This window comes from Grus americana, chromosome 23, assembly GCF_028858705.1.
Source record: "Grus americana isolate bGruAme1 chromosome 23, bGruAme1.mat, whole genome shotgun sequence".
NCBI classification, from domain to species: domain Eukaryota; kingdom Metazoa; phylum Chordata; class Aves; order Gruiformes; family Gruidae; genus Grus; species Grus americana.
Window position 1 is genome coordinate 3,974,410 of NC_072874.1, and position 25,333 is coordinate 3,999,742.

Sequence of the window (25,333 nt, forward strand, 5' to 3'; positions counted from 1 at the left end):
TTTCCCCTACCGTCAGGATTATGAAACCACAGAAGCAGAGTTTAAATATTTACAAAGTAATCCAGCGCCCCACAGAGATCAAGAGAACAAAGGATGAGGGTACAGAGGGCTCGCCCTCGCCGGAGAGCAACAGCAACGCCACGGAGCTCTGCAGCACAAGCACGTGCGAAGGGGAAAGGAGGGGAGCGTAAAACTGGCATCTGGAAGGTGAAGGACAGGGTGGACCTTTAATGTGGCTACTCCAGGGGGGCACTGGGAAGAAGCCAGTAGTGAGATGAAGGAAGCTGCGAGGAGAGGACATTCCTTACCCACCCACCCACCCCTTCTGCCACCTCCCACGCGAGAGGAAGCAGCCCACTCCCCACACAACCGCTGCTGGGAAGCCACGCCGAGCGCTGCCGGGGTTTCTCTGCGTTCCCGCGGTGCTGGGCTGACACTACCACAGCGTAGGAAGACCATAAATCCAACCGGTCCACCTGCCTCCCCCAGCATCCGACCTCTGCGGGCACCATCCTTCACTGTGCCAGTACAGACAGCTTTGCACGTCCAGCACGGATGCGCAGGCTTCGCGGTACCTCAGCTTTGGGCCTTGTTCTCCCGTTAGCCGTGTTTCCTTCCGATGCCCGGAGCCATCCTCCATCTCTGTCCATGGAAGCGGGTTGGCCGTTCAGCCAGGACTCAGGCAAAGCAGCCAGCGCTCCAACCGACTGCTCAGGATACGTCTCCATTTGAAACCCAGATCTGGTAAAAAGCGTTAGGAGCAAACGACAAGGAATTCCACGGTGGGGAATGGCACTCGACATGTTTTCAGAAGTCCCAGGAGCAGGGGACAGTGGCCAGCAGCCCCGCTCCCGGCCTCCCCCTGACAACTCGAAGTCTCAGCTTTGGCAACGCTTGTATAGCTTATCAATAAAACACTGAATCAACGTGTGAGACAGGCCTAAGAGTCTCTAGGTTATTGCTACTGCGTAAGACAGGTTGGCTTCAGCCCTGGGACCAGGGACTCCGCGTGCAGGTTGCTTTGAGAAGTCATACTTAAAGTAAAAACAGAGGCAAAGGATTAATCTCTCCTGTTCAACTGGCTTGTCCTAGGGCACGTTAGCCAGCAGGCTCGCTGGGTGGAGACCGCAGCGACACGGGGTAGCTCGGTAAGACATCATCCTTTCATCATAAGGTTCTCTTTGATCAAGATCTTGGCTTTCTAATCAGCCCCAGGCCCAGCACCCTCCAGCCCACTCTCCACACAGGCTTGAAATGACTGTACAGAGCAGACAGCGATGACTATTTCAGTTCCAGATAGACAGGGAAGGGTGCTGAGGTCTGCAAACCTCCTCCACCCACCCCAAAGGCCAGCACCAGATGAGAGAAAGACAACTGGGAGAGGTTTAAGGGGCTATTTAAAAATGACTGAGGAAAAGGAGGAAATGTAGAAATCGAGAAGCCCAAAAGGAGTCCCCAGCTCTCCCATATGGCTAGAGGAGTCGGGGAATGGAAGTGGATGAAAGGCGCACGGGGACAGGTCTGAGAGCAAGCAGGGTGACAGTGAATGAGCTTCCCAGCCAGAGGAAGCCACAGAGACGGCAGGCAGCAGAGAGGAGCTTTTTTGCCGGCCACGAGCCCTCCTTGAGGTTGAAATCCATCAGATAGTGGAGTACAGAGCTGGCCTTTCAAGGCGTGAGTGAAAAAGCTGCTCTCCTTCCTCTGCAGTCAGAGGGAATCTGCTCAACTGTGCATAATCCTTCAGCCACGTTTTTAAAAAAAGCCACCTGACTTAAGAGCCCCACGGAAAGCAGCATCTGCGGGCCAGAGCCAGACCTGGATGAAGCTCTGCGTCACGTCCAAATTAATTCCTGCCTAGCACCCGAGAACAACCCATCCCCCTAGTACCCGTCCTGCCCGATCCAGGGCTCAGAAGGGCCATCGGCCCCCCAACGCTGCCAGACCAGCACTTCTCACATCAAAGCCAGTCCTTTTACCCCAGGAATTAAACAGACCTTCTTGTTCACCATCCTGGAACCAGCCACAAGACAGCCAGTGCCCCAGTTTGCCGCTGCAAAGCCCAACCAGATCACGGGTATCTTCCAGTCCCTTCACCTCTTCTTTTAATCTCTGATGGCCCCACTAAGCTCAGGTTCTGCTCTCATGGATGCTTTCAAAACCCTACGCTAAGCTTTCTGCCCCAGAAACAGGTACCCACTGCAGCTGCCACCTCTGCAGGCCCAGGGATGCTGCCACATGCAAAGTACTAGGGATCAAAGGAAAGTAAGTGGCTCGTGAAAAGTGTTAACGACAATTTTAGATATTCAGAGCACAAGGAGAAGCAGGGAAGCTGTATTTTCTCTGGCACAAGCTAAAAGGGACTTAGCAGTAGACTCCCAACTCTGCAACAGGCAGAACTGAAAGTGTGCAGACTGCCACGAGCCATACCCAAGCCAGTCGATCGACTTTCCTGCCTTTCTGGGCTCACCAGCAGGACCAGATGAATTTGCCCTGCCACAGAGCGTTCCTCTGCGCGTCTCCTCAGAGGAGCGTCCCGCCGTCAACACCTTTCTGTTGCTACCGGGGAGACCGTCGGTGAGTGCTGTGGCACTCTACACCCTCAGGAGGAACCCCACAACCTCCACTTTGGAATGTGTGCTACAGGAGAGTCGTGCAAAGGGAAACAACAACTCCTTCTTGGAGACTTGGGAAATCTGAGGAAGCTTCTGATGAAGCCAAGAGGAAGAATCCCAGTGATCAGAGAGAACCTTACAAGGTGCATCTGCTTGTGCTCCTGAACCAGGAGGCAGGGTTTGCCTTGCGGCTTTACTTCGCACTGAAAGCAAAGGTGCCCACGCCTCTCCTTTCCCGATTGCTTTTCTACCTACCACATTGCAGAAAGGGAACGTATTCGGGGAGAGAGCAGGAGGCTTCAGGACCCCTGACAGTGGGAGACACCATCGACAGAAGAAAAACAGAAGGAAAAGAAGCCAGTTCCAGGAAACAAAGATGAGCTGTTACAATGGAGCGGAGTTGCCACCTTCCCTGGAAAACGCCTCCCAGAGTCCCATGCCTCCATCCCGCTGGATCAGTCACAGTTTCTTCCTTCGTGTGCCCACGGAACGGGGCGTTCACAGCTGCCATCACCGCAAATGAAGCGTCAGAACAATGGTCATGATCACCCCCAAGAAGAGGACAAAGGGAAGCCAGGTCTTCACAAATCCCCCTACGCTGCAAGATGGAAAAAAGGGGGATTAAACTCTTTAAACGTAAGAAATCAGCAGAGAAAGACAAAAGGTAGGGAAGGATGTGAGAATAACTGGAGAAGTCAGAGGGAGACAGATGCCCTTCTGACTTTCTTACCTGTTGCTGGCACTGCCACGCATCACATCCTGGAGATTCAGTCAGTGTTAAAAATTGAGACTAAATCAGGTCCACAAATAACTCTATCACTAACAATAGGGCTAGACTCTCCTTCCAGTTTAAATTCGGGTTGAAGACCAGCACGTTTCATACTTGCACCAACAGGAGACCACAAAAAAATGAAGCCCCGTTACCAGAGGCCTCGTTATTCAGACTGCTGGTGTGTTTAACCAAGACAGCAGGGACTATGCTTGCCTAAAAGCTGGTAGAGCTGCTCCTCCAGAACAGGGAAGACCCAACTGAAGTGGAGCAACTCAAAAGCTTTACGCAGGGCAGTCCTCGCAGAAATCTCCTCTTCAGGCACAAGGAGCTGAAATGGAGATTAAGTGCCCTTTCTAGTAAGGGAAGCTCGGGGTTTCCCTCTCCACTCAAATTGGAAGCTCCCTGCCAGTTGGAAATCTGACTAGTTTTTATGTAAACAAGATTGAAGAGAGGGAAGAGAAACCAGTAATCCTTGGAGACGAGCCATTCTGTGACCTTATGTTCTGACCTAACCCAGCCAACACACAACACAGAGTGAGATTGGCTTTAGCTAGCATTTCCCAAATTCCAGGCACCCTAGATTAGCTGCCAGATTCAGTATTTTGGGAGCAGCATCCAGTGCAACCCAGCAAGAACCCTTGATTCTTTTCCTAAGAAGAGGCAGCAGGCAGGGCTAGGAAGAGGAAAAGAAACAAAGCCCCTTGGCCTGCCAAATCTGAGCTGCTCCTCAGCTCACCTTACGTACTTCCCATACAGGAGTGAGAAGAAGCAGAGTTTCACCATGTTCCAGGAGGTGCTGTTGTCGTACCTCATCAAGTTTAAGGCCAGAGCCACATGAGAATGGCAGTTATCACAGCAAAGGTTGTGCTGGAACAGAAAAAGGGGCACAACATTAGAAATCTCGCCAGTTCTGCAGGCTGTGCTGGTGCAGACCCACAGGTCCCACTCCTGCAGCAAGCACCCAGACACTGGGGAGATATTCCTGCACACACGGACAGGACATCAGCGTCGGAGCCATACCATTCGGTGCTTGTACTCCTCCGAGGCATCGTGTACAGCTGTGTCCCAAGCATTGGGACTGGTGGAGTATACTTTGCTGGGATCCAGTTTCCAGTACCTAGAAGGAGGAGAACAGATCCCTTCGCGTTACTGCTGCACCTTTACAAGTTCTTGCTCTTCTCAGCCGGAAGCTGCTTAAAGGACTCAGAGAAACCCACTACCTCTGGAGTCCACAGAGCTGAGCTCTTCAAGACAAGTGTATGCTGCAGAGGGCAGCAGAAATTAATGCTCAGCACCCTCAACCCGACAGCACCCCAGAGGGAGAAACTGCGGACCTCGGGGCACAGGCAAAACTCTGAACTGCCTTCATGTCCCACGATATGAAACCTTCCAGCCATTCAAAACGTAAACCTGATCTGACAGATACACAAAACCCAGGCACCTCTCCTCCTCCCCACAGAAAATCATTAACAGGATGTGAGTGATGACAGTTCATTAGTACAGCACAGGCAATATTTACTTAGAGCACTTGTTGTTAACATTATCTTAAAATGTTTTAGCCTTTTCTTTTTTTTTAATACAGGCTCCACATAGCTCTAGTTATTAATACCACTACATTGCTGTGACGCTTCTAAAAAGATTTAATTTAACGCAGTTTCTTGAAAAGCAGAGACACAGTAGCCATCCACTTGAATTAGGGCATCTGAACAACAAGAAAAGCAATATTATAGCACGTCTGTCTCCATGAATTAAAGGACATCTGCAGGTCAGTTGGTTAGTTTAATAAAAACTAACAAGAGCACTTACTTCACTGGCTTCCCAAATGCCATGTTGTCTTCCTGCAAAAAAGGAAAAAATGTCTCAAGAGGATAACCCTGCACAATATTCATGACATGCCTCTTGCTGGAAGGCCTCACAGCCCGTGATTGCTTAGTGATAAAACTGTCACACTGCCTCAGCAGTCTCAAGACACCAATCGTATTTGTGTGTCTGGATTTAGATTTCAATTGTTTTCATACTCCTGAGCACGAGTACATTTATACTCTATATGTGGTGATATCATCTTGCTATATGGTACATGTACCTTGTTCCCTCCACCTTTTCTTTTTTAAACTGTTAATACCTTGTTAACTCAAAGTTGGAAATGTCCCGATCTATTAAGAGTATTAATTATCCCAACTGAAAACTCCCTTACTTTCAAAATCCAACAGGCCATAGAGCAGTTTAGAAGACTGGCACATACCTGACACTAAGCAGCAGGACAGGAAGAGGCATGCTGAGGAAGTTGGAAAGCAGCTTCTGCTACTCAGAATTAAGAGAATTTAGGTCCAAAATTCCCAACTGAGCATGGACTACAAGATTTCTTTCCCCTTCTGCTCACCAAACCAAAACAGCCACTATCTATCATATCCCCCAAACAACCTCCACTGGACGGCAGCCTACAGAGTAACAGAAAGATCCACGATCTTCAGAAACACCTAAAACCATTATTTCACAGAACTTTGAGCTGCAAAAGACAGGGGATGGCTCAAAACTCACCAACAAAGGCGAGAAGCAGGCCAAGCACAGATTCTGCTTAAGCACCTGGATCCATCGTCTACTTACCGAGACAAAGTATGGCCCCGCGAAGTCCCGAATGACTCCAGTCGACGTGCAGATACCCATGTGGCCAATGATCGGGAAGAGCCAGCTAACAAGGCAACAAGTGAACCGTCAGGCTGAGATATTTGCCCCCCTGATCACACCGACCACATGCAACATGCTGCCAGGAGACTGCCGGAGCGGCCGTACAACCAGCCGCATAGCACGGGACAGACGGGCACGGTTAACGTGTTATACGCAGCTGAGAGATGAAAGCATGTGAGCCAAAGCCAGGCAAAGATTGGTAAAGACGCAGAAGAGGTACAAGCTAAAGAAAAACACGCAGGGAATACCCAAAATGATGACGACAAGCAGGTCTAGAGTCAGCTTGTCTCTGGGGCAGTTGGGCTCCAGGGTTTTACCGTGAGTAGTGGCAGTTATGGAGAGCAAAAGACTCTGAAGGCCTGTGCCACACACGTCCCTGGGCAGGGACGGGCAAGCGTCGGTCTCCCAGAACAAACCCATTTGTGTACCCATGGAAAAAGGTTAGATCCAGGAAAAACTGCCTTGAGATAAAACTGGACTTTACACTTCCAACAACTGAAACTAAGGTCAACCTGTCCATCTTCCCATCCACACCGCAGCTTTTCATGGCAAATGAGATTTAAACACCCCAGACAGAAAGCAGGGCTCCTGGCTCCAGGAAAAGCATTCCTTCCCCTAAATGATCCCATAGTTTCGAAGACCTTCTCCTCCCCACTGGATATTTACAGCCCCAATGAGCAGCAGATCTATATCCCAACCCTCTTCTATCATCATCACTTCGAAGTAAATACTTCAGGCCAAGTTACAGCTCTCTCCCACATCCTCCAGCATTCTCAGGTTTGCTGACCTCTCTCTAATTTCTCACTCCTCTCTCCCCGAGGGACTGACTAATATTTCAGAAGAGATTACAGCAACAGATTCACAAGCCACAGCTCAATTAGAGAGATCCTAAAACTACCAAAATAAAAACGGACTGAGGTGGTTGGACGTTACAAGGAAAGACAAGCCATACAGGCCAATAAGCGCAGCTGAGGTTATAAATACCATATAGCTCCTGTCGATAGCCTAACCCTACGACGCAGAGAAAGGACTCCGCAAAGTTTGATGTTCCGAGCTTGCATCGCTTACCCTCTGCATGTTCCTATCTGGTGCGATGCAAAGCAGCCAGTCAGTTCGGATATCTGTGCAATGTTTTATCAGCCAGAAGGTATGGCTGAATATAACGCTGTCACAGCGTTGCCACCTTCAAAGGTCTAGATGCTTCTTCCTTTTTTTAATTCTCCTCTCAGCACTGACTAGCTTTCAAGCCTCCAAATCCAAGGGTGACAGGAAATGTCAGAGGGAGAAAACGGAGCTATTATGCAATCTAACGAGCGACTTCGCCAAATAACACCACTGACATTTCTGCTGCAAAACAAAATCAACAGGGAGATGCCACTGTTCATCAGGGAATGAACCCACAAGAAATACGGGTGCCCGGTGACTTTGGCAACGGGACAGATATCTTCTTCAGTCCCAGTGGGAGATAACAAGGTTAAAAGCTTTGGAAAATCCTCGGGTGGAAATTTTAAGCAATCAAACAAGAAGAGAGGTAAAAACAAAAGCTGGTTTGTAGCTGCATGCGAGACAGCAACAGGAAAGTTACAGCCTCTCCCTGCTGAGTTACGGTGCCATTCCCAATCCTGCCACGGACCACACCACGTCTTCTACCTGACTTTCAGCTCTGGCTCAGTAAACATTATCACCTGATTTGAACCGGAGAGGAAGGGGAAGGCATAAAAATAAGCCTTTGTGTTCCCAGACTACCCCCAAAGCCACATTTTACAGCTTTTCATTTTCCCACGACCAGAGAAAAGCTCAGAAGTTCTCCCTGGAGCCTGATGACTCTTGGCTGAAAAGACTGGGAAGGCAAATCGACTTCTAACTCATTAAAAGCGAAGCACCCGAGACTCTCCTCAAGGCATAAGGTGGTCTAAGATCCCTGCGGCCAAACCCTGGCTCCAAAACCATGAAAGACTTCCCACGTTCCACTGGATCCCCTCCACTCCTGCAGAGACAAGCCCGCTCATGGCAAAGCTTTCCCCACACACGCCCTTGCTGCGGGGAGAGAAGAGCCCTACCCCAAGGACACAATCCTACGCGGGCCCTGAAGCAGCCTGGCACCCAGTCACCCCCAAAGCAGGCCGAGCACCCCAGAGCGGGTCGGGCGCTCTGCCTGCCCTGGAGCAGGCCAGGCAGCCAGTTACCCCGGCCTGCGTGCCCCAAAGCGGGCCAGCACCCGGCTACTCCAGAGCAGGCCGGACTCCCTGCCAGCCCGGAGCAGGCCGAGCACCGGGGCACCCCGAAGCGGGCCGGGCAGCCGGCCCCGGGAGAGGCGGGGAGGGGGGTGCCCCGGCCCTACCCCGAGAGCGATGCGCGGGCCCAGGCCTCAGCCGGGCCGCCCGCCCCCGGGGCCGGCCCCGAGCGCAGGGCCCGCACTCACGTCAGGACGGGGATGGGGGTCCACACCACGCAGTACGGGAAGCGGCCGCGCTCGGCGTCCAGCCCAGCCCCACCGCTGCCATTGAACTGCTTCATCTTGGCCTCCGCTTCCGCCATCACCGGGGCCCGCCCCCACGCCCGGCGCGTTTGCGTCACTTCCTGGAGACCGCACCCGCTTCCGGGCACGGCCGGTAACCAGGAAGCGGGAGCGCGGCCTGGCCCCGGGGTGAGGCGGGGGCAGCTCCGCTCAGGGCCTGCCGGGCCCGGCGCCCCTTCCCTCGGTCCCTCCCCGTGTCGGGGACGGGGCTCCGGGCCGGAAGGGCCCCGGAGCTCACCCACCCGGCAGGCCAGCCCGGGGGGGGAAGCGCCCACAGCCCCGCGGCTGCCGCTTGATCAAGCGTTAGCTCGCTGCTCTGCCCCCGGGACTTCAGCGGCTTCGCGTGGCGCTGAAGGGCCGGGGGTTGTTTCACAGCGGGGCTTTCTGCTCTGGCGAAGCTCCTCCGGGCAGGTATCTTCACCCCTCGCACCTACCTTGTGCGGATCCGCCACAGGAACCTCAGCAGCGAACTTGTCCCTGTTGCCCTTCCAGAGATCAGAAGGTGGAAGAGCCAGCCCCAGCCCCCGGTAGAAGAGCCCCTCAGGAAAGTGCAAAAGCAGAAATAAGCATCACATCAAGCCTCTCAAGATACTGCGAGGGGTGGAACAGCATTTACAAATGGAGAATCAGATTAGAAAAATAACAGTTGCTTTATTAGGAAGTTTAATTCAAACTACACGAGAAAGCTGAAGAAGAAATATGTTTATTCCAGATTTCCGCCCACCACAAACACACTTGGCAAAATACAGAGTGACAACTTACTGAATGAGTGGGAAGAACAGGGAGGACGTGGCTTGCCCCAGCCCAGCAGACCCAGGACGGGGACGTTCTGCCCAGCGGGTGCAGGAAAAGCTGCCGAGCGTCCGGCTCCCGCTCTCCCCTCCACATCCTTCCATGCTTTCCTTGGAAGCCGCTCATTTCCTCCTCACACAGAGCCCTTGAGCTGCATTTCCCCCCCAGGGCCGTGGTTATCAGAGCTCTCCAGCACAGGTTGTGGTGTCACACCGCACGACGCCAAGGGGTTTTGCTAATAAAACAGTCTCAAACCCTTCCTGCACACAGTTGGGATTCTCCTGCCTCGTAGCTCCAGCACGCTGAGCGGAGGCGATGCAGAGCAAGCGCTCTGCTCACAGGAGGTGCTCGCTTTTGGTATTAGCAAACCCTGTTAATTGCCAAAGCCACATTCCCAACGGTCATCGCAAAGTTACAGCTTCCACATAATGGCCCCGCTTCTTCCCTGAAATTCCTCTCCATCCAAGACTTTTTCTCATCTCTACTTTATCCATTCTCCTTTCCGTTGCCTGACTTTGCTCAATAATTAAGCTGAGCCCAGCCTTCCACATTTATCAACATACTCTCTGTTCCGGGGACAGAACAGCACTTACATGCTCACTGCATTTTAGCGAAGCTTCCAGCTTGAAAGCCCAGGAGATTGGTAACCTCTACCCAGAGGCACGTCAGAGGGGACAGCAATTTGGAGTTGCCGATACGGCAGCAGAAAGCATTGGCTAACAGTCTAGTGTCAAGGCGGCCTACCCGCCCTCAATACACACTAACTCGTCATACAAGCGCTCAGGCTTCAACTCCACTAGCTTAGTAGCATGCTGCAGACTAAATTTCCTCACCTTCAAGAAGTTATCTAACATCCCACCTTATTTCCTAGTCTAGACAGTGTTTTAGGACAGCCCAAGAGGGATGGCTGCTTGAGAGGCATCTGGATGGAAGCAGAGCCGTCCATCGAGGCACTCACGTCAAGCTATAGCATGAGCATCATCTCAGCGTGACCTGTCACTGCGTCAGAGTTGATCAAGAGCCTGATCGGACTCCAATGGTGAGGGAATTCACAAAATAATCCGGTTCCAAAAGACAGAAAGCCAAGGAAATACAGACACCCTTGAGAGCAAAGCCATGCCTGGTGCTTTGCTTTCTAACTGACGCTTCCTAGTTTGGCACTTCGGATGGAAGATGTGCACAAAGGTTGTATGTGTTTCAGTGAACACTTTTTGTTTGATGAAGAAAAATACTTGCATTGATTTGCTCCAGGCTAACATAAATATCAGAGATTGTTAAAATCTATGAATAGGGGCCAATGTTCACATCAGCTAACGTGGCCCTGGCGCTTTTGTCGGATTAGGCAATGGATTTGCTCTTCCTGCTTGTGTCTCGGAGGCTGCTAAGCAGCGTATCACCAGGGACCAGCTCCCTTGGCAAAGCCACGCGGCACGGACTCTGCCGACAGCCCCAGCAGGACGCGTCTCCCTGCAATGCCGCCTCACGCCCTCCCCTCCTGCGTGGGCAGGGGGCATTTTAGACAGCCCAGTTTTATTCCCTCTTAAACCAAGTGCGGGAAAGGCAAACCAAGCTGCTGGAGCACTGTTTTCTCCAGGCTGGATTTAAAAAAAAAAAAGAAATAATAAAAAAAAAAAAAATCAATGCAGCTCTCCTGTACTGCACAGCTTTCTTTTGTGTTTGTCAGGCAAGCAGAAGGGCTCTCCATCCCCAGTACCGCACTGGCAGAAAACGGGTGAGCTGTAGCTGACAGCAGGGTCTTCCTAGTGACAACTGGAAAGCTGCTGCTGTTCTACTGCTATTGATCTAAGCAGAATACAAAACACCTGAAGTCAGCAGGGAAAAATAGCTGCAGTTGGAAAAGAAACTGCGGGGGGGGGAACAGGGAGGGGAGAGAGAGCAGGTAAGAAGTTCTCCATGCATAAAATTAAAGGCCAGGCTTTTTATTGCAGCTATCTTGCCTGACTACAATACTGGATCGATGTACGGAGCAGGAATACTGCCATCATTGTTTTTGCAATCTCTCATTTGACGAGAAACAAAAGGTTTCACTCCCGCTTCTGCCAACAACTTGTCACCGATGGCTCCTCTTTCCTGTTGTCAGCAAGGAAGCCGCTCTACCTCCTGTCAGCCCAAAAATGTCCTCAGGACAACAATCTTTGCCTGCTCACCGCAGGTGCCAGCGCATCACTCACACCCTGGAGACACGGAGCTCCTTCCAAGAGCCCTTCCCTGTCTGCTCTGGGAAGGGGCGGCCCAGACCACGCACCGGTTTGGGTTTGTCCAGGCACACACCGTCATGGCTATGGCTGGAGCTCAGCCCGGAAGGGATTCGGTTACCTCCCCTTTCTACCCTGGCTCATCGCTGAGCCTGAAAGAAGCAGGCATCCAGCCAGCTCTTGTTCAGTAAGCGGCTTCCTTGGGAACCTTCCCTGTTGTGACAGCTCAAACATTACAGGGACTGCCAGAACCAAACCACTCAAGGAAGAGATCCCCTCCCCCTTCTGACATTGACAACCGACGCGGCAGCAGGCAACACCGTGTGCAGGAGTCTATTTAAAATGTCACTGAGGCACAGGCTGATGGAGGACACCAAGGCGTCCTTCCCCCCCACCCTGGAGGTGATGCTGGGGTGGGTTGCTTTGCGTTTTCGTTGTTCCTTTCCTCTGGTCTGTGCCTGCTGCAATCTGACAGTCTCTAATCGCTCAGCGTGAACCAGAAACGTCATTCTCATCTGTATTGATGATGGTGCTACTCACAAGCGCAAGAACACACGCAGGCTCAGCCACCCACCCCGAAAGCAATGCCCCTAAGTCATCTCACCCCTCAGCTTTAACCTTCAGGTCTTTTCTGCTTCCCTGTTGCTTGAAAGCCATGTTTCCTTCTCTCTCCCTCTCCAATTGACACAGCCAATCCGCAGGGCAACTTTTATGTTTAAAGAGAAAGCCACCCGTTTCTTGGGGACAAGGGGCACAAGGCGGAAGAAGCTCAAAGAGCCAAGAGCAGGTCACAATGATTTCCCAGCTATGAAGTCCACAAAAAGGCTCACCTTCTCTCCTCGCCAGCCCTGGAGGGGATCCCGACCAGTCTCACCTCCCACAGCAGCAAGGGCTGAACAAGCTACAAGGAGCGTAACGGGCAGAGGGCTGAATTCCTCACTGCAACAGCAGGCAGTTTTCTGACATCCTGGCCCCCATTTTGCTCAGAGACGGGAGCCATCTCAAGCCCTTTGCAGACTCGTTCCTGGCACTGCGGACAGTTACATCAGAGAAAAGCGAACTCATCAGTAGGGCTGCGATTGTTCCTGTCCCCACATCCCAGAGCTTACTGCTCCTCTCCTTCCTCAACCCAATTCCCTCACCCAAATCACAAATAAAACTCATTTTCTGGGTCCTTCTAGCCATTTCCACCCACGATTCAACCACTTGCCTTCCCCTTCCTCTTCGTCCAACCATTCAGTCCAAAATCTGACCTAATTAGTTGATCGCCAATTCCAGCTGCAGATGCACGCTGTTTTGTTAGAGCAGAGCTGTCTTAAAGCAATAATTTCTATCAGACAGGATTTGAAATGAAGAGGCCTGAAAAGGCGTTCAGCTGAAAGGTGTCCAATGGGAATTTTTAAGAGAAGAGTTCAAATGGATTCTGAGAACAGCAGACTGGTTTTCTAACCCTTACTTAAGGCCTGGCGTTCTGCAGCTCGGAGGGCAGGAAAGTATTCGGGAGGTTTTGCAGCAGGAACCCAGAGGAGAAAGTGAGTTTGTGATTATCCTTTAGCAAGGGATCATCTCTGGGTCCAAACGTTGATGTCCTACACACCTTGCTGAGTGTGAGACACTTTAAGGCAATACGTGCGTTGTTTCTGACAGCGGAAACACCTCAGAAGATCAGTCAGTAATGTGGTGACTCAGGCAGGTGGCCTTGGCTCTGCCCCACAGCCTAAGCCACTAGGGCTCTGCTCCTCAGGGCAAGAGGCCATTTAAGAGCAGCTAAAAAGCAGGACAGGCTGGTTTCCCTACCCAGCTTTCTGCACCACCCCACCCCCCTCTGCTCACCTCTAACTCTTGGATTTGGCAGGGACTCAAAGAGGATTTTATAGATTTTACCCCTCGCCCCACCAAAACACGATTCAGAGACACTAACTGTGTTACAGCATCATTAATCTTGCTGGAAGATGCGTGCATCGCTTGTCTCTTCCCCAGCAAGCCCTAGGCAGCCGTTCGCATCTTTGCCCCAACGTTTATTTGCAGCTTTTAGCTCTAAACCCAGCCGGAGGTGGACTCTGCTGCCGAACACAGCCCTGGCCCTTGCTCCACCAACAGATCTGAGCACCCACACCTGGATAAATGAATGTCAGCACTAACTCAGCAGCCACCACAGCTTATAAACCATGTTTCGGGCTCCTCAGCCCCCTTCCCACTCAAGTTTAATTGGGGCCGCTATTCTCCATGAAGCAGCAGTGTGACTAGATAACATCCAGCCCAACCAGGCCACCCTCCACCCACCCGTGTCCACCTCCACAGAGGAGAAAGGTAGAACAAAGCCAGAACAATTCCCCCAAACAAAATGACACCAAGAAAGAACTAGAACAAAGAATTGTTTAATTGCTTAACCCTTTCTCTTCCAGGGACCAGAGAAACAAGTTTTCTGCTCCTTCTAACGAGGGCACTAAGGCTTGTGTGTTACCTCTACGACTGCAGGGGCAAAGTTTACGAGATGATCATCTTTAGTACTTGAAAAAGCGAGAAGCAATGGTCATTGCAACACTAAGAGAATCCTAGAGTCTCCTAACAGAGAGCCCATTGCTAGAATACAAAAATAAAGGAGGCATCCCTGCGTATCCCAGGCTAGAAAGAGTTAACCAGAAAGAGCAGGAAGAAGCTTTCCCAAAGAGGGGGTTGAAGTAAACAGCAGAGGTCAATAAAGCAACATCTCCCTACTTCCCCAGCATGTTTTTTTCCTTCACCAATAAATACAAATTCCTCATTAACAAGCAACAAAGCAGGTAATCTGCCTGTGACAAGGGGAAAAGGGGCTAGAGGCAGAAAGATTTTTCTCTCCCCTTCTCTCCCATTATTATTTATCTTTTTTTTAACCAAAGCAGCCATTAAAAAAAAGCAATCCACTGCAGAGGCAGGGAATCTTGGAGCTTTTGCACTGCAACCGGCAGGTAAAAAGAGCTGCACTGTCTCACAAGGGTAAAAAACAACAAAAAATAGCTGCCACAGCAAAAGGTGAATGGGGAGGGAGAGGTCTGTTCTCTTCAGAGCTTTCCATCTCAGTCTCTCAGTTTAAAAAAAAAAAAAAAAAAAATCAAAGTCTGCAGACATTGTCTACCAAAAGCTGGGAAAAAAAAAAACTTTGAGTGGGAGGAGAAGGGGGGGAGAAAAAGAGGATGCATCTAATAGGAAAGCCTTAAGCGAAAAAAAAAAAAAAAAAAAAGGCCAGACCATGTCAAAAAGCCACCCAAGTGAGAAGAATTTTCTGTTGCCTCTGGCTTTTGAAGAGCATTGAGTGCCGGGGTACACCCAGGGTGGGGGAGCTTGTACACAAACAGGTAAACTGAGCAAGCAGTCATATCCACCGCGCTGGCGCTGCACGAGAATGAGCAAATATGCCCTCAGCAGCCAAGTGACAGTCTGTCCCGGGAGAGCTCTGCTTCAGCAGGAGAAGACGGAGGGCCACTCTGCCATCCCAGCTCAGCAGAGCACAAGGGCAGCCAGTCGGTTCTGCGTGGCGTGGGGCACGCTCCCACAAGACTGGGGTTTGCTAAGGCTCGGTTTCACCCCCACGTGAGAGAGCGGATGGACATCTTTGAGGGGCAGAGATCGGGTCCCAGTTAGCTCCGCTGCGATCGCGAGGGATCTCTCTACGCAGGGAACAGTGTCCTTGGAGAGATGCTGCCAACTACGAGCCTCTGACCTCTCTCCCTCCTGCACAAGGCTCGCTCATCTCGTAAAGACTGTTCTGGAAGGGAGAGGAAGCCAGTTACCTTGATCAGCCAGCACTGCGCAGTCTCTCTCATCAACGCCTGGCAGCCAGAAGCTGCCAGAGAAGGAAAAGGGAGGCCTCTCATCTTTCCACAGCAGGAACAGGAAGACCAGGGATTGCACCACATGGAAGAACAGCCCTAATGCAGCATACACACGTGCGCACACGCTCCCAGACACACATCTCACACCCCTGGGACCAAGGCTAGCATGTTCAGACCTTCAGCAGTAAGAGATACGAGACAGCGCAGAGCAGTTAAGATCTCCAGGGGCTCTTTGGTCTTAGTTGATAGTCCTAGAAAAAAACAACCTCTTCAGATTCGGTTGTAGCACAGCTGTGTAAGAACTATTTGATATTTAGTGTTTGGCAACTACAAGAGGGGAAAAACAGGGCTGCATGTTACACAAGAGGGGGAGGAATGGAAGTACAGTGCTGCATTTCTGGGTGCGCTCCTGGCTGTGCAGCCGGAGTCAGTGTGTGGAGAACGGGAAGAGGAAGGAGGGTTCCTGAGAGGACCACTAGCCATCGGATGTTACACCAACAACAAGGCGGAGAAGGCCCACCTTGGCCAAGACAGAGCAGCTGACTGACTGCACAAAAACGCCGCTAAAAGCTCAAAACATTAGTTGCAACACGTACATGGTGGCAACGTTCTCAGCTCCAGCACGTGGAGAGAAGGTGAATACAGCTACACACATTTTGGGCAACAGAGAGGGAAGCTCTGGAAGAGTGCTGTTGCTAGCCCCCTGCCTCAGTAGCTTTAGCTACATGAGTCCTAGGCCTCTGATCAAACCTGCTCCATGGGTTCAGAGACCACAGAAGAAGGTATCAGAGCTGGGCAAGCATATCGTGCCCTGTTGAGCTGCACATACTCAGTGCCTTCACTGATTCATCAACTAAGACAGATGTCCAGGGACAAGACAGGCAATATCCAGTCCGTAATACAACACAGCTACGTCTGGTGACAACGTGTTAGAGATGGAAGCCAGAAGAAAGATATTATGAGACAAAACAGGTGTTTCATGGCCAACAACCCTAAACCAGGGGCCTCTAGACAGGCTGGTAGCACAAAAGCAGAGTCAAGCTTTCAAGACCAAGATCACTGCAGTAAATTCATTCCATAACCCCTGCCCTAGGTTTGTATTTTATTCAGGAATTTAACATCCCCTCTGCAAATGCATGAATGCAGGCCACATCCCCCTGTACCAGATCATACAGCAGCTCTGGAAAAAAACAAACCAAAACAAAATTGCCAGCTTACACTGCTTACAGACAACTCAAAGACCCCTGTTGGGACTAAATTCCACTAAAGGCAAACCCCAGACTGCACTGCCATGCTGCTCAGTAGCGTGACGGGAGAAGGAGGTGGTGGTGGCAATGGTTTAAAGAGACGGCCGCTCCTGCCCCTGCCAGCTTGTCCTACTCTGTGCATAGTGCGAAACAGTGCAGTCATTCATCAGAGAAAGTTCAGGACCAAGGAAACTAGGTTCCCTTTCAGCCAAACAATTAGAGGAAGGAGAGGCAGTTCTGTTTTAGCTGGGCCGGCACTGGACTTGCCCCTCTGAGCTGTCTTCATCATCTGAGCCTCCAGCCCCACCACTGGTCAGTCCTGTGATCCGGTACCCCATGTTCAGCAACATCACCTCCAGCGGGTCTGCATTCATCCGTCTCTGGTTAGCTTGGGAAGCACCTTCCATGTCTACTACCACGCGGCCATTAAGGGTTTCACTCTGCAAGACAAGGAGAGAAAGAACTCAGCAAGGCAGTGCCAGGACCATGGAGGGGCTCTTACTGCTGCTGCCACTCTCAAGAGATCCCGGTAGGACAGACAGGTACGTTACACATCTCATGACAACAAGACAGGCTTTTACCGCAGCTCCTACCTCTGGCCGAGGGTTCCACAGTCGTACAACTGGGTCAATGCCGCTTGTGGCCAGGAAGCAGTAACTGGGATGAGGCTGGAGACAATTCACGATCGACTCGTCTCCCTGCAGCACTCTAACGAGGTTGGTGGTTTCTTTCTCCCAGATGAAGAAGGAGCCGTCATCTGACCCACTGACTATGTACTGTGCATTGCTAGGGTGAGAGGAGCAAAGACTGGAGATCACAGCTCAGAGCCAAAGCTAGTCTCTAGCAGACACAAGAATCTCAGTTGGCTTCTATAATCAGCAGGCTGCCACCCCTCACGCTTACAGATCCAGATAAAGTTTCCTGTGCTGGTTCCCTCCATCCCCAGGAATCACGTTTTCAATCCCAAATGGCTTTTCGGAAACGCTAGCCCAACCAGGTCCTCTGTGGACCTGCTACTGAACCAGCTATTCATGCAGCCACACAAGGAGGAGGGTTTCTGCCATCTTTTTCAACCCTGCAAACCAGCATCAGTGTCATTTTATGAACAGTCACATGGGGTTACGCATGAGGCTTTATCCGATGGAAGAGAACATTCTGCTGCTGCTCACGCTCCTGTCCTGCATCCCTATTACACTCTGCCAACATACCTGCCAAAGAAATTGGCCTCTTTGATGTCTGTAGTAGTGTTACAGTGGCCACAATATCGGAATTTGTAGTCGTAGCTGCGCTCCCTCAGCACCATCTCATCCTCTGAGATGGAATCCTTGCGGCCTGTAGCTCGCAGCCGGATGGGGCCACCCCCTTTCTTGTCTTCAGCTGGAAGGACAACAGATTTCCCTCATCACAATTTGGGGAAGAACACGTTCTAAGCAAACAGCGCTCCAGGAAACCCCAACAGCTTTAGAGAAGAGTTAAGGACAATTCCAGCAGGGAGCAGGGCTTAGAGCACAAGCTTCCTTCCAGATTATCTCCTAGGTATATCAGACTCCTTTTATCATTCTCTCGCTCAAGAGCAAACCAGGACCAGGCACGAGGAAAGAACAGGCTCAGGCCAGTTTTTGTGCACAGTAACAATCAATCTCTCTCACAAGTTGCAGCTTTACTTCAGAGGGGCAGTTTAAGGAGAAAAAAAACTTGTCCGATCATTAGATTTTAGTATAACCTTGAAGAACCACACTGAACATTGGCACTCACCGTTGTCACTCTTGGAGAAGAGTGCTGCATTGATGTCTCTGTCTAGTGCATCGCAGGCACTGCTATGTGCTTGTTCTGGGAACTTCCCTTTAAAGTCATCCAGACACTCCAGTGCTTCTGCCACGTACTTGAGTTCAAAGAGACAGCGGGCAAGACGGAAATGGGCCTTCAGGTGGCATGGATTCAAGGATATGGCCTTCAAGCAGTCTCTTAAAGCATCATAATGGTCCCCATCCCTGAAGAAAAGGGAGGGGTGGATTAGATAGCCCAAGCAGAAACAGCATGCATTTTCCACTGTCCCTTCCTAGCCCTCATTTCACTCCAAAGCTCATTGTTTCCAGCTCTCGATGCAAGCAGACACCCCACAAGCTCACGTACTAACAGCATTTGCTGTTTCCCAGGGGCACCATCTGACCAAGCCCAGCTCCTTGAACGCCCCTCCACACGTACGCAGGCAGCCCTGTAACGTGACCATGCAGGGAAGCCCAGCATGCCTTGACCTGCCATTTTAAATCCGACAGAGCAGAGCTCACTGATAGAACACATTTAGGGAAGTCCTTTGAAGATGGAGGATGCACAAGCCCTCTGGCCAAGCAGACACAAGGCCTCTCCTGCAAGGCGAGCAGGGCCTCCTCAGAGCACGGCAGCTCACGCGTGCCCCTTTGTGGACGCACAGCGTGGCAGCATGTTTCCCTGCCCAGTCACAGCCACTTGTAGCCCTCAAGAAGGAGCTACAGAACCCCCACATAGCCCAGATGGACGCAGGTCTAAAGCAGCAGTCTTTTCTCACTTTTATAGCAAAAACCTTTAAGTTTTAGAAATAAGCATTACAGCAGACTGGTATCATAATGGATATTTATATCCTGTTTACAGTTACTGGACACTACGCTTGATTTCCCTAAGCTCCACGGCTGCGGAAATAAGAATGCCTCTGCTTGTGCTCTGGAAGCAGGAGAGACTTGATGAGCCTTGCACACTGGTATTCAGTTCAAACTGACCGAGGCTGAGAAGTCAGCCAGGGCTGATATACATGGTGTACCAGCATCGAGCCTAAACTGTTCAGAGGCACCACAATCTGTCTTAAGAGAGCGCTGAGTCTCCATACGATGGCTAATAATAACAACAATAATGTTTCGCGCCTGTAACCTACGTGCAATGCATCTACCAAAGTCAAGAACAGTCCCAAGGGGAAGGGGGTGAATATATTGGCCGCATGTTACAGCTTTCTAGTGCACACACAGGAGGTGGAGTGCCCTGTCCATGAGATCTGTGGCAGAGCAGGAGAAACATGGTTCTTGAGGGCTGTCTTTGCAGCCCTGGGTCTGTGTTAATCCAGGATGCTCAATGGACAGCATCAGGCTGCTTTTATTCAAAGAAAGAGGGAATGCAAGTTACCTGTTAGGATGACAGATGGGCGTCTCACATTTTCAGAGCTGACTGTGCTATTAGCTGCTTTGCCACCCTCAAAAATCCTTCAACCTCAACTACCAGTGTCAGACAGCCCAACAGACCGGTGTGAAAATGTACACGTTGAGATGTAAAGCAGGGACTGACTTCTCCCATTGTTACAGGCTTGACTCAGCTTCTGCAAAAATGCTCTAACTAGAAATCGGCTAAGTACCGTCAACACAGACTGCTAAAAGCAATCTGGAGAGTGATGCAATTGGCCTTTATGAGCAAATTTTGAAAGGACAGCCTTAGAAGTGCTGCAGAGTATGAGTAGCATCTGAAGGGAGATGAGCAAGGGGAGGTTAGGAAATTACAGACCTTCCTTTTTTCTAGATCCCTCTGTTACTCAGAGAACGAGGCCGAAGCAAGACCTGCAGTATTCCACAGGATGGCCTATAGCTGTTCCTGCTCCAAAGGTGAAGGACACCTTAGAGACACGCGGTGATTCAGCACGGGTCTCTGTCCAACTGCTTCACCCTCCTCTTCAGTGACATCCCAGCCGCCATCTGCCATACCCCTGGCTGTTCCTTGCAGAAAAGTGCCCTGTCTTTTCTGCACCTGAGAAGGTATCAGCTCTATACTATTTAAATTCCGATCATTGCATGCCACAGAAACCCATTGTGCATATATTTTCACATCGTCCTGCTACCGAAAACCATAGCAAAGCACTAGCTGACACACAGAAAGGTTCAGATCTGCCAACATCCTTCGGGAAAAACGATTCCTGTAAGAAAAATGTCATTCATGAGATCAGCACTCAGCTTCTGTCTTCCATTCCTTAATCCCAACCTATTGTTCTTCTCCCTCTGAACACTGAGGTCTTTTTGAGGCAGCTCCCAAATCTCTGCTATTGCAAAACAGCCAGTAGGCCAGTTACCAACAGTCACAACAACTGCTGGCTGCTCTTTATCTTGGCAAGAAGATGGGAGAATTCATACTGGGGATTTCAGCAGGGAGAGAAGGATATCCTCACAAAGCAAATGTAGATGAAGGACCACAGCTATTTTAAATATGTTAATGGCAAGTCATGCTCCTCAGTCTTACTCTGCTCAAGGGGACAGATACTAAAATAACTCAGCTGTATCTTGCAGATGCAGCTCTGGCTAGTGGTCAGAGAAGACATTACCTACTGCAGAGGCTAAAAGCATATTTTGCAACAATCAAGACAGAACCTCTCCCAGACTCTGAGGCACCAGCTGCCACCTCCCCAGATCCCTCAGAGAGGTTTGTTTCCAGTCAAGGGGAATGTGGGTTAGCTAGGGTAGCACGGGAACCACCAGGTCACTTCTAACTATCTGCAATACTAAATACTTGGGTAAAGCAGCAATCAAACCAACAAACAGGCAGTCCTACAACGATCTTATATCACAAGATATGAAGTTGTAAAGCATAGTAAGCATTACCTCATCTGTTGACAGCAGATTTAGAGACACACTCTAATGCAGATCTATCCAAAGAAACACAAACACCCTTGGAGACACTCCTAATGCTGTTACTCAGAAGTGGATTTTGGGTTTCTTTTTAAACGGGAAAGGAACAGAACATTACTAGGCATGCCAGTAGGCAAAACGATGAGCTACTACCAGCTGTGCTTGCCTGCGCAGTATCTGCGGCCATAGTTTCTCCAATGCAGGCTGCTGTGCAATCCCCTTGTTCCGTACCAAAGGTAACCCCGCTTATGGCTTGATCCAATAACCCCAACCCTGCTCCACACACAGGGAAGCCAGGTGCTTCGCAGCAGACAACAAGCTATTAGTGGTACTCACAAGTCAGGCACCAGCGGTGTGTGTGACACTAAACTCTCTGATACTCTCTGCTTCCTTACCACTTGCGCTTCATGTAGGCAGCAGCTCTGTTTCCATACAGCATGGCGTTGTTGGGGGCTTTCTGGACTGCTTTGCTGTATAGCTGGATGGCTTGAGTCCACAGCTGGCAAGCAAAGGCCTCGTTGGCTTGCTGCTTGATTCTCTCCAGGTAGGGAGGTAACTCCACTTGGGGACTGAGGGGAAAGGAGAAAGGAGCATAGGTAAGTCTGACATGCTAATGCTCTGTTAACTCCAGTTAAATGCCTGCAGTGTTTTGTTCTAGGTCAGCAAGTCCCAGCAAGCAGCAGTTAACACCAAAAGTTTCAGAAAAAGGCAGAAGAGACCACGTACCTGAATAATCTGAATTTAGGAGGAAGGTTTCTTTTTGACCACCATTTGACTGTTTCCATTTTTTCCTTATGTACAGCCATATACTCAAAATTGAACAGTGGGTATTTTAAGCATCTAATCCCTCAGACTTCACCAATACATCTTTACTTTGACTGAATAAACATTTCCAACCCTCTTTTAGCAACGTATAATAGAATGCAAATTCAGAAGGAAACCAAGCATCCGAGTTCACAGGGCTGCGCAAGGCCCATGCTCAGCAACCCAAAATTCCAGCCACATCTCTGCTGCCGTGGTGGAGGGGCCATCTAGAGGAAACAAGCTGAAAACACTCAACAAAGCAACTTTGGTGGAACCAAGACTACCCATATATGGTATTAAGCAACTGTGTCTTGACTTTTAACCACGTCTCATCAGCTGGAGGAAAAACAGTCAGCACGATGTGCTTCAAGTCTACTTCTGCTTCGCCCCAGTTGCATTTTGCTCTTAAAGAAAGCAAGCTGCAGGAACAATGGAAGAGGGCTCTCCATCTGTTCCTAGCTCACATGCAGACTGCAGGAGTAACGATTCCAGTGTCACGTCACAAAGCCATTTTGATCGCTTCGGTTCAGTTTGCAGCAGGCAGTACCCACAAAAATGGCAGAGGGAAGCAAGGCTCTCCCATTTACCATGTTCCTGCGGGTCAGGAAGTAACAACCACTCAGGACAACAAAGAACACCTTGTTGCCAGGCCTGAAAAGTCATTTCTTAGTTTTGTCTACAGTAATTCATCATAAGAGGGGAAAAATCCTCATGGACAACATTTCTCCCAGGACGTTCTTGCCCGATCTGACTCTTGTTCACAGCCCACGCACCAGAAGCGAACAGCTCCTGGGACAGAGGCCACTTGACAATCAAGTCAACACGCTAAGTGGATTTGCACTTCACACCTTGTTTAGCAGCACCTAACCCTGGCAAGAGGAAGAGGAGAAGAACAAAGCCGAAGGGCTTTCACGTAGGTAGATCTGTCCCCTTACCTCACATGTGCTCTTCCCTCAGACAAGCGGAAGCCATTGCTGTGGAGATGGATGCCATTTGACACTCCATTGGTAGACGTTTTGCCATTCTGCACTTCTGAAAGTTGGAAAAAAAAATAATAGCTATGCTAACTATCAATATAGATTATACAAACTAATATCTGAAGCTTCAGGGTTTTATTTTACAGCAGGCCCAAGCCAACATCGCAGCCCCATTCAGAGCTGAAATAAAACTTCCATGATTCCACACGCCTCCCACTCCTCCAGCCACCTGGATTTGTCTTCTTACATTTACTACAAAATCTCTGCAGTATCTTTCGAAATACTCTAGAACAAAAAACTAGATACACATAGAACGAAGGATACACACACGAAGAGGGGGCAGCTTGAATTGCACTGCCTTCAGACTGAGTCTAGGCCGTAATCGGAGTACCTGCCACCAGAAGCCTGACATTTAGAACTGCAGAAGCATTTAGTAATAGTAGTAACTTTGTATTTTAGATTCACTCAGATAAAGAATCATAGAGCTAAGTTGTTGGACATTTAATAGAACAATGAGGATGAGTAGAACCACTGGAGGAATCCAGTAAAGGAAATCCAGATGCTTTTTTCCTTTCTTTCTTTTCTTACCCTACTGCTCATGGAGCAGTTCAAGCTGAAGTAATCCTCTGAAGGTCATGCAGCCACATCGTCTGCCATTTCTATAGAAAATATTCAGCTTCGGGTTTTACAAACTGCATTTATGGTGCAGCTGGGAGTGCTCCTGCGGCCATTTCACAGGTTGGGAAACTGGGGACACTGTCCAACCAGTCTACTGAACTGCACACTGAGGTCTCTCAGCACAGACATGCATGCACATGAAGTTCAGCCTTTGTACCAATACCGCCTTTTTGCAGCCTCTGCCTGAACTTTCTGTGCCTAACAGGGTGGAGCGTTTGCTGCAACCGCACCACTGAGAGCCTGTTCAAATGCTGTCCTGCCACTTAAAGTGTGACCTCACCAGATACCGCACTACGGATCACCCACATGCATTCAAGACAGAAGAGAAAGGCAGGCAGGGCATGTATTTGCTACCAGGATGTGAGTGTTAGATTAAGGCCTAAGGTGAGCTGAGTACACAGATCAAACTCTGCCAGAGCGCTCTGAGCACCAGGAAGGGGCTGAGCAGGGAACACTCCCTGATAAGAGTCAGCCTCTGCCCGGGGAGTAACGCTGCAGCCATTCACTGCGTACTGCCTGCAATATCTGTGCACCAACAGGCCCCATAAGAAGCAGGGCCAGGAATAAAAAGGCTTTTGGATATACTTACTCATCAAATAAATGACTTTTTGATTAAACTATCTCACCACCAGGAGGGATATTAGTGCCAGGCCAGATTCTTAGGCTAGGGAAGAGATTGTTCTGTCTCCTTCCTAATGGGTGTGTAAGGGGATAACAGACATATGCTACATTTTACTAACAAGTTTAAAAAAATAAAAGCAATGTATCATCTCCATGCCTGTCCACACAATTTCTCCCCTTAGTTGAAGGCAGGATACCAAGACCTCAACCACCCTATGAAGTCTACTTTATCCTTTGTGCACAGCTTCAAACAATCTCCTTCGCTGACGCAGGCATACACCTCTCAACAGCTCACTCCTCCCCTCAAGACACGTGTTTGGTCACTCTAGAAGCCTTTTAGAACTCAGGGTATGAACTGCACTGCAGAAACAGCCCAGCGACAGCCATACCCTACCTCATTTTACTAGTCCCTGCCCAAATCGGGCTGCACCCTGAAAGAGAGTTGTGTAGTATGTGATTTCACTCTGCCTTCCACTCACTTTCATGACAGCATCATACTTACCCCCTGAAGTATGGCACTTCTTTGGGAGGAGAAAAGTGTACGGTCGCTGTTTGTATGTTAGATCAAACAAATAGACCTAAGGAATGAAGAAAGAGACAAAAAAAGTCAGTGAAATGTAGATGCTCAAATCACAGAAACAGAACAGAGCTGGATGGGTATGTGGTTCCACGTTTGTGTTTTGCTATTTCCAACTTAAAAGATGACCTGACTGCAAACCAACCTGCTCAAAAAGCTTCAACTCCAATAAGAGATTTTAACTATTTAATTAACACTGTGCTCATGAAGAAATCAAACATTTATGGACAGAAAAGAAGCAGTACACTAAACCAAGCAAAAGTCTCTCTAGGATGAAACAAGGATTTCCTGAGAAACTTTGAAAGCGGCCCTGCGAAGCTAACTTAAAACTGCACTGGTATAGGAACTGACGTCCCAGATCAGAGCTACAATTCATCCAACTCAGCAC

At 49.9% G+C, this 25,333-nt stretch overlaps 2 protein-coding genes across 5 annotated transcripts in view; both read right to left on the reverse strand.

Annotated features, from left to right (window-relative positions):
• Window positions 1-331: 331 nt before the first annotated feature.
• On the reverse strand, window positions 332-8,621 carry TMEM222 (transmembrane protein 222). Of its 4 annotated transcripts, none has more exons than XM_054802619.1 (6): window positions 8,492-8,621; window positions 5,989-6,073; window positions 5,191-5,222; window positions 4,405-4,501; window positions 4,193-4,251; window positions 332-3,205 (listed from the first exon to the last, which is right to left on the reverse strand). In XM_054802619.1, the coding sequence occupies exons 1-6, from the start codon at window positions 8,605-8,607 to the stop codon at window positions 2,860-2,862; spliced, it is 735 nt and encodes a 244-aa protein (XP_054658594.1). In that variant the 5' UTR covers window positions 8,608-8,621; the 3' UTR covers window positions 332-2,859. The 4 variants fall into 4 exon arrangements, with proteins under 4 accessions (XP_054658594.1, XP_054658593.1, XP_054658595.1 ...); XM_054802618.1 differs by having other exon boundaries at window positions 4,121-4,251; XM_054802620.1 differs by having other exon boundaries at window positions 332-3,210; window positions 4,121-4,251.
• Window positions 8,622-9,221: 600 nt separating this feature from the next.
• WDTC1 (WD and tetratricopeptide repeats 1) overlaps window positions 9,222-25,333 on the reverse strand; it is a 32,034-nt gene continuing 15,922 nt past the window's right edge. The window contains exons 10-16 of the mRNA XM_054802273.1: window positions 24,871-24,946; window positions 23,028-23,124; window positions 21,684-21,857; window positions 18,410-18,645; window positions 17,863-18,031; window positions 17,248-17,440; window positions 9,222-17,094 (exon numbers count right to left, since the gene is read on the reverse strand). Of these exons, the coding sequence (XP_054658248.1) occupies window positions 16,897-17,094; window positions 17,248-17,440; window positions 17,863-18,031; window positions 18,410-18,645; window positions 21,684-21,857; window positions 23,028-23,124; window positions 24,871-24,946 (1,143 nt within the window). The 3' untranslated portion in view covers window positions 9,222-16,896. The remainder of the gene's footprint in view (window positions 17,095-17,247; window positions 17,441-17,862; window positions 18,032-18,409; window positions 18,646-21,683; window positions 21,858-23,027; window positions 23,125-24,870; window positions 24,947-25,333) is intronic.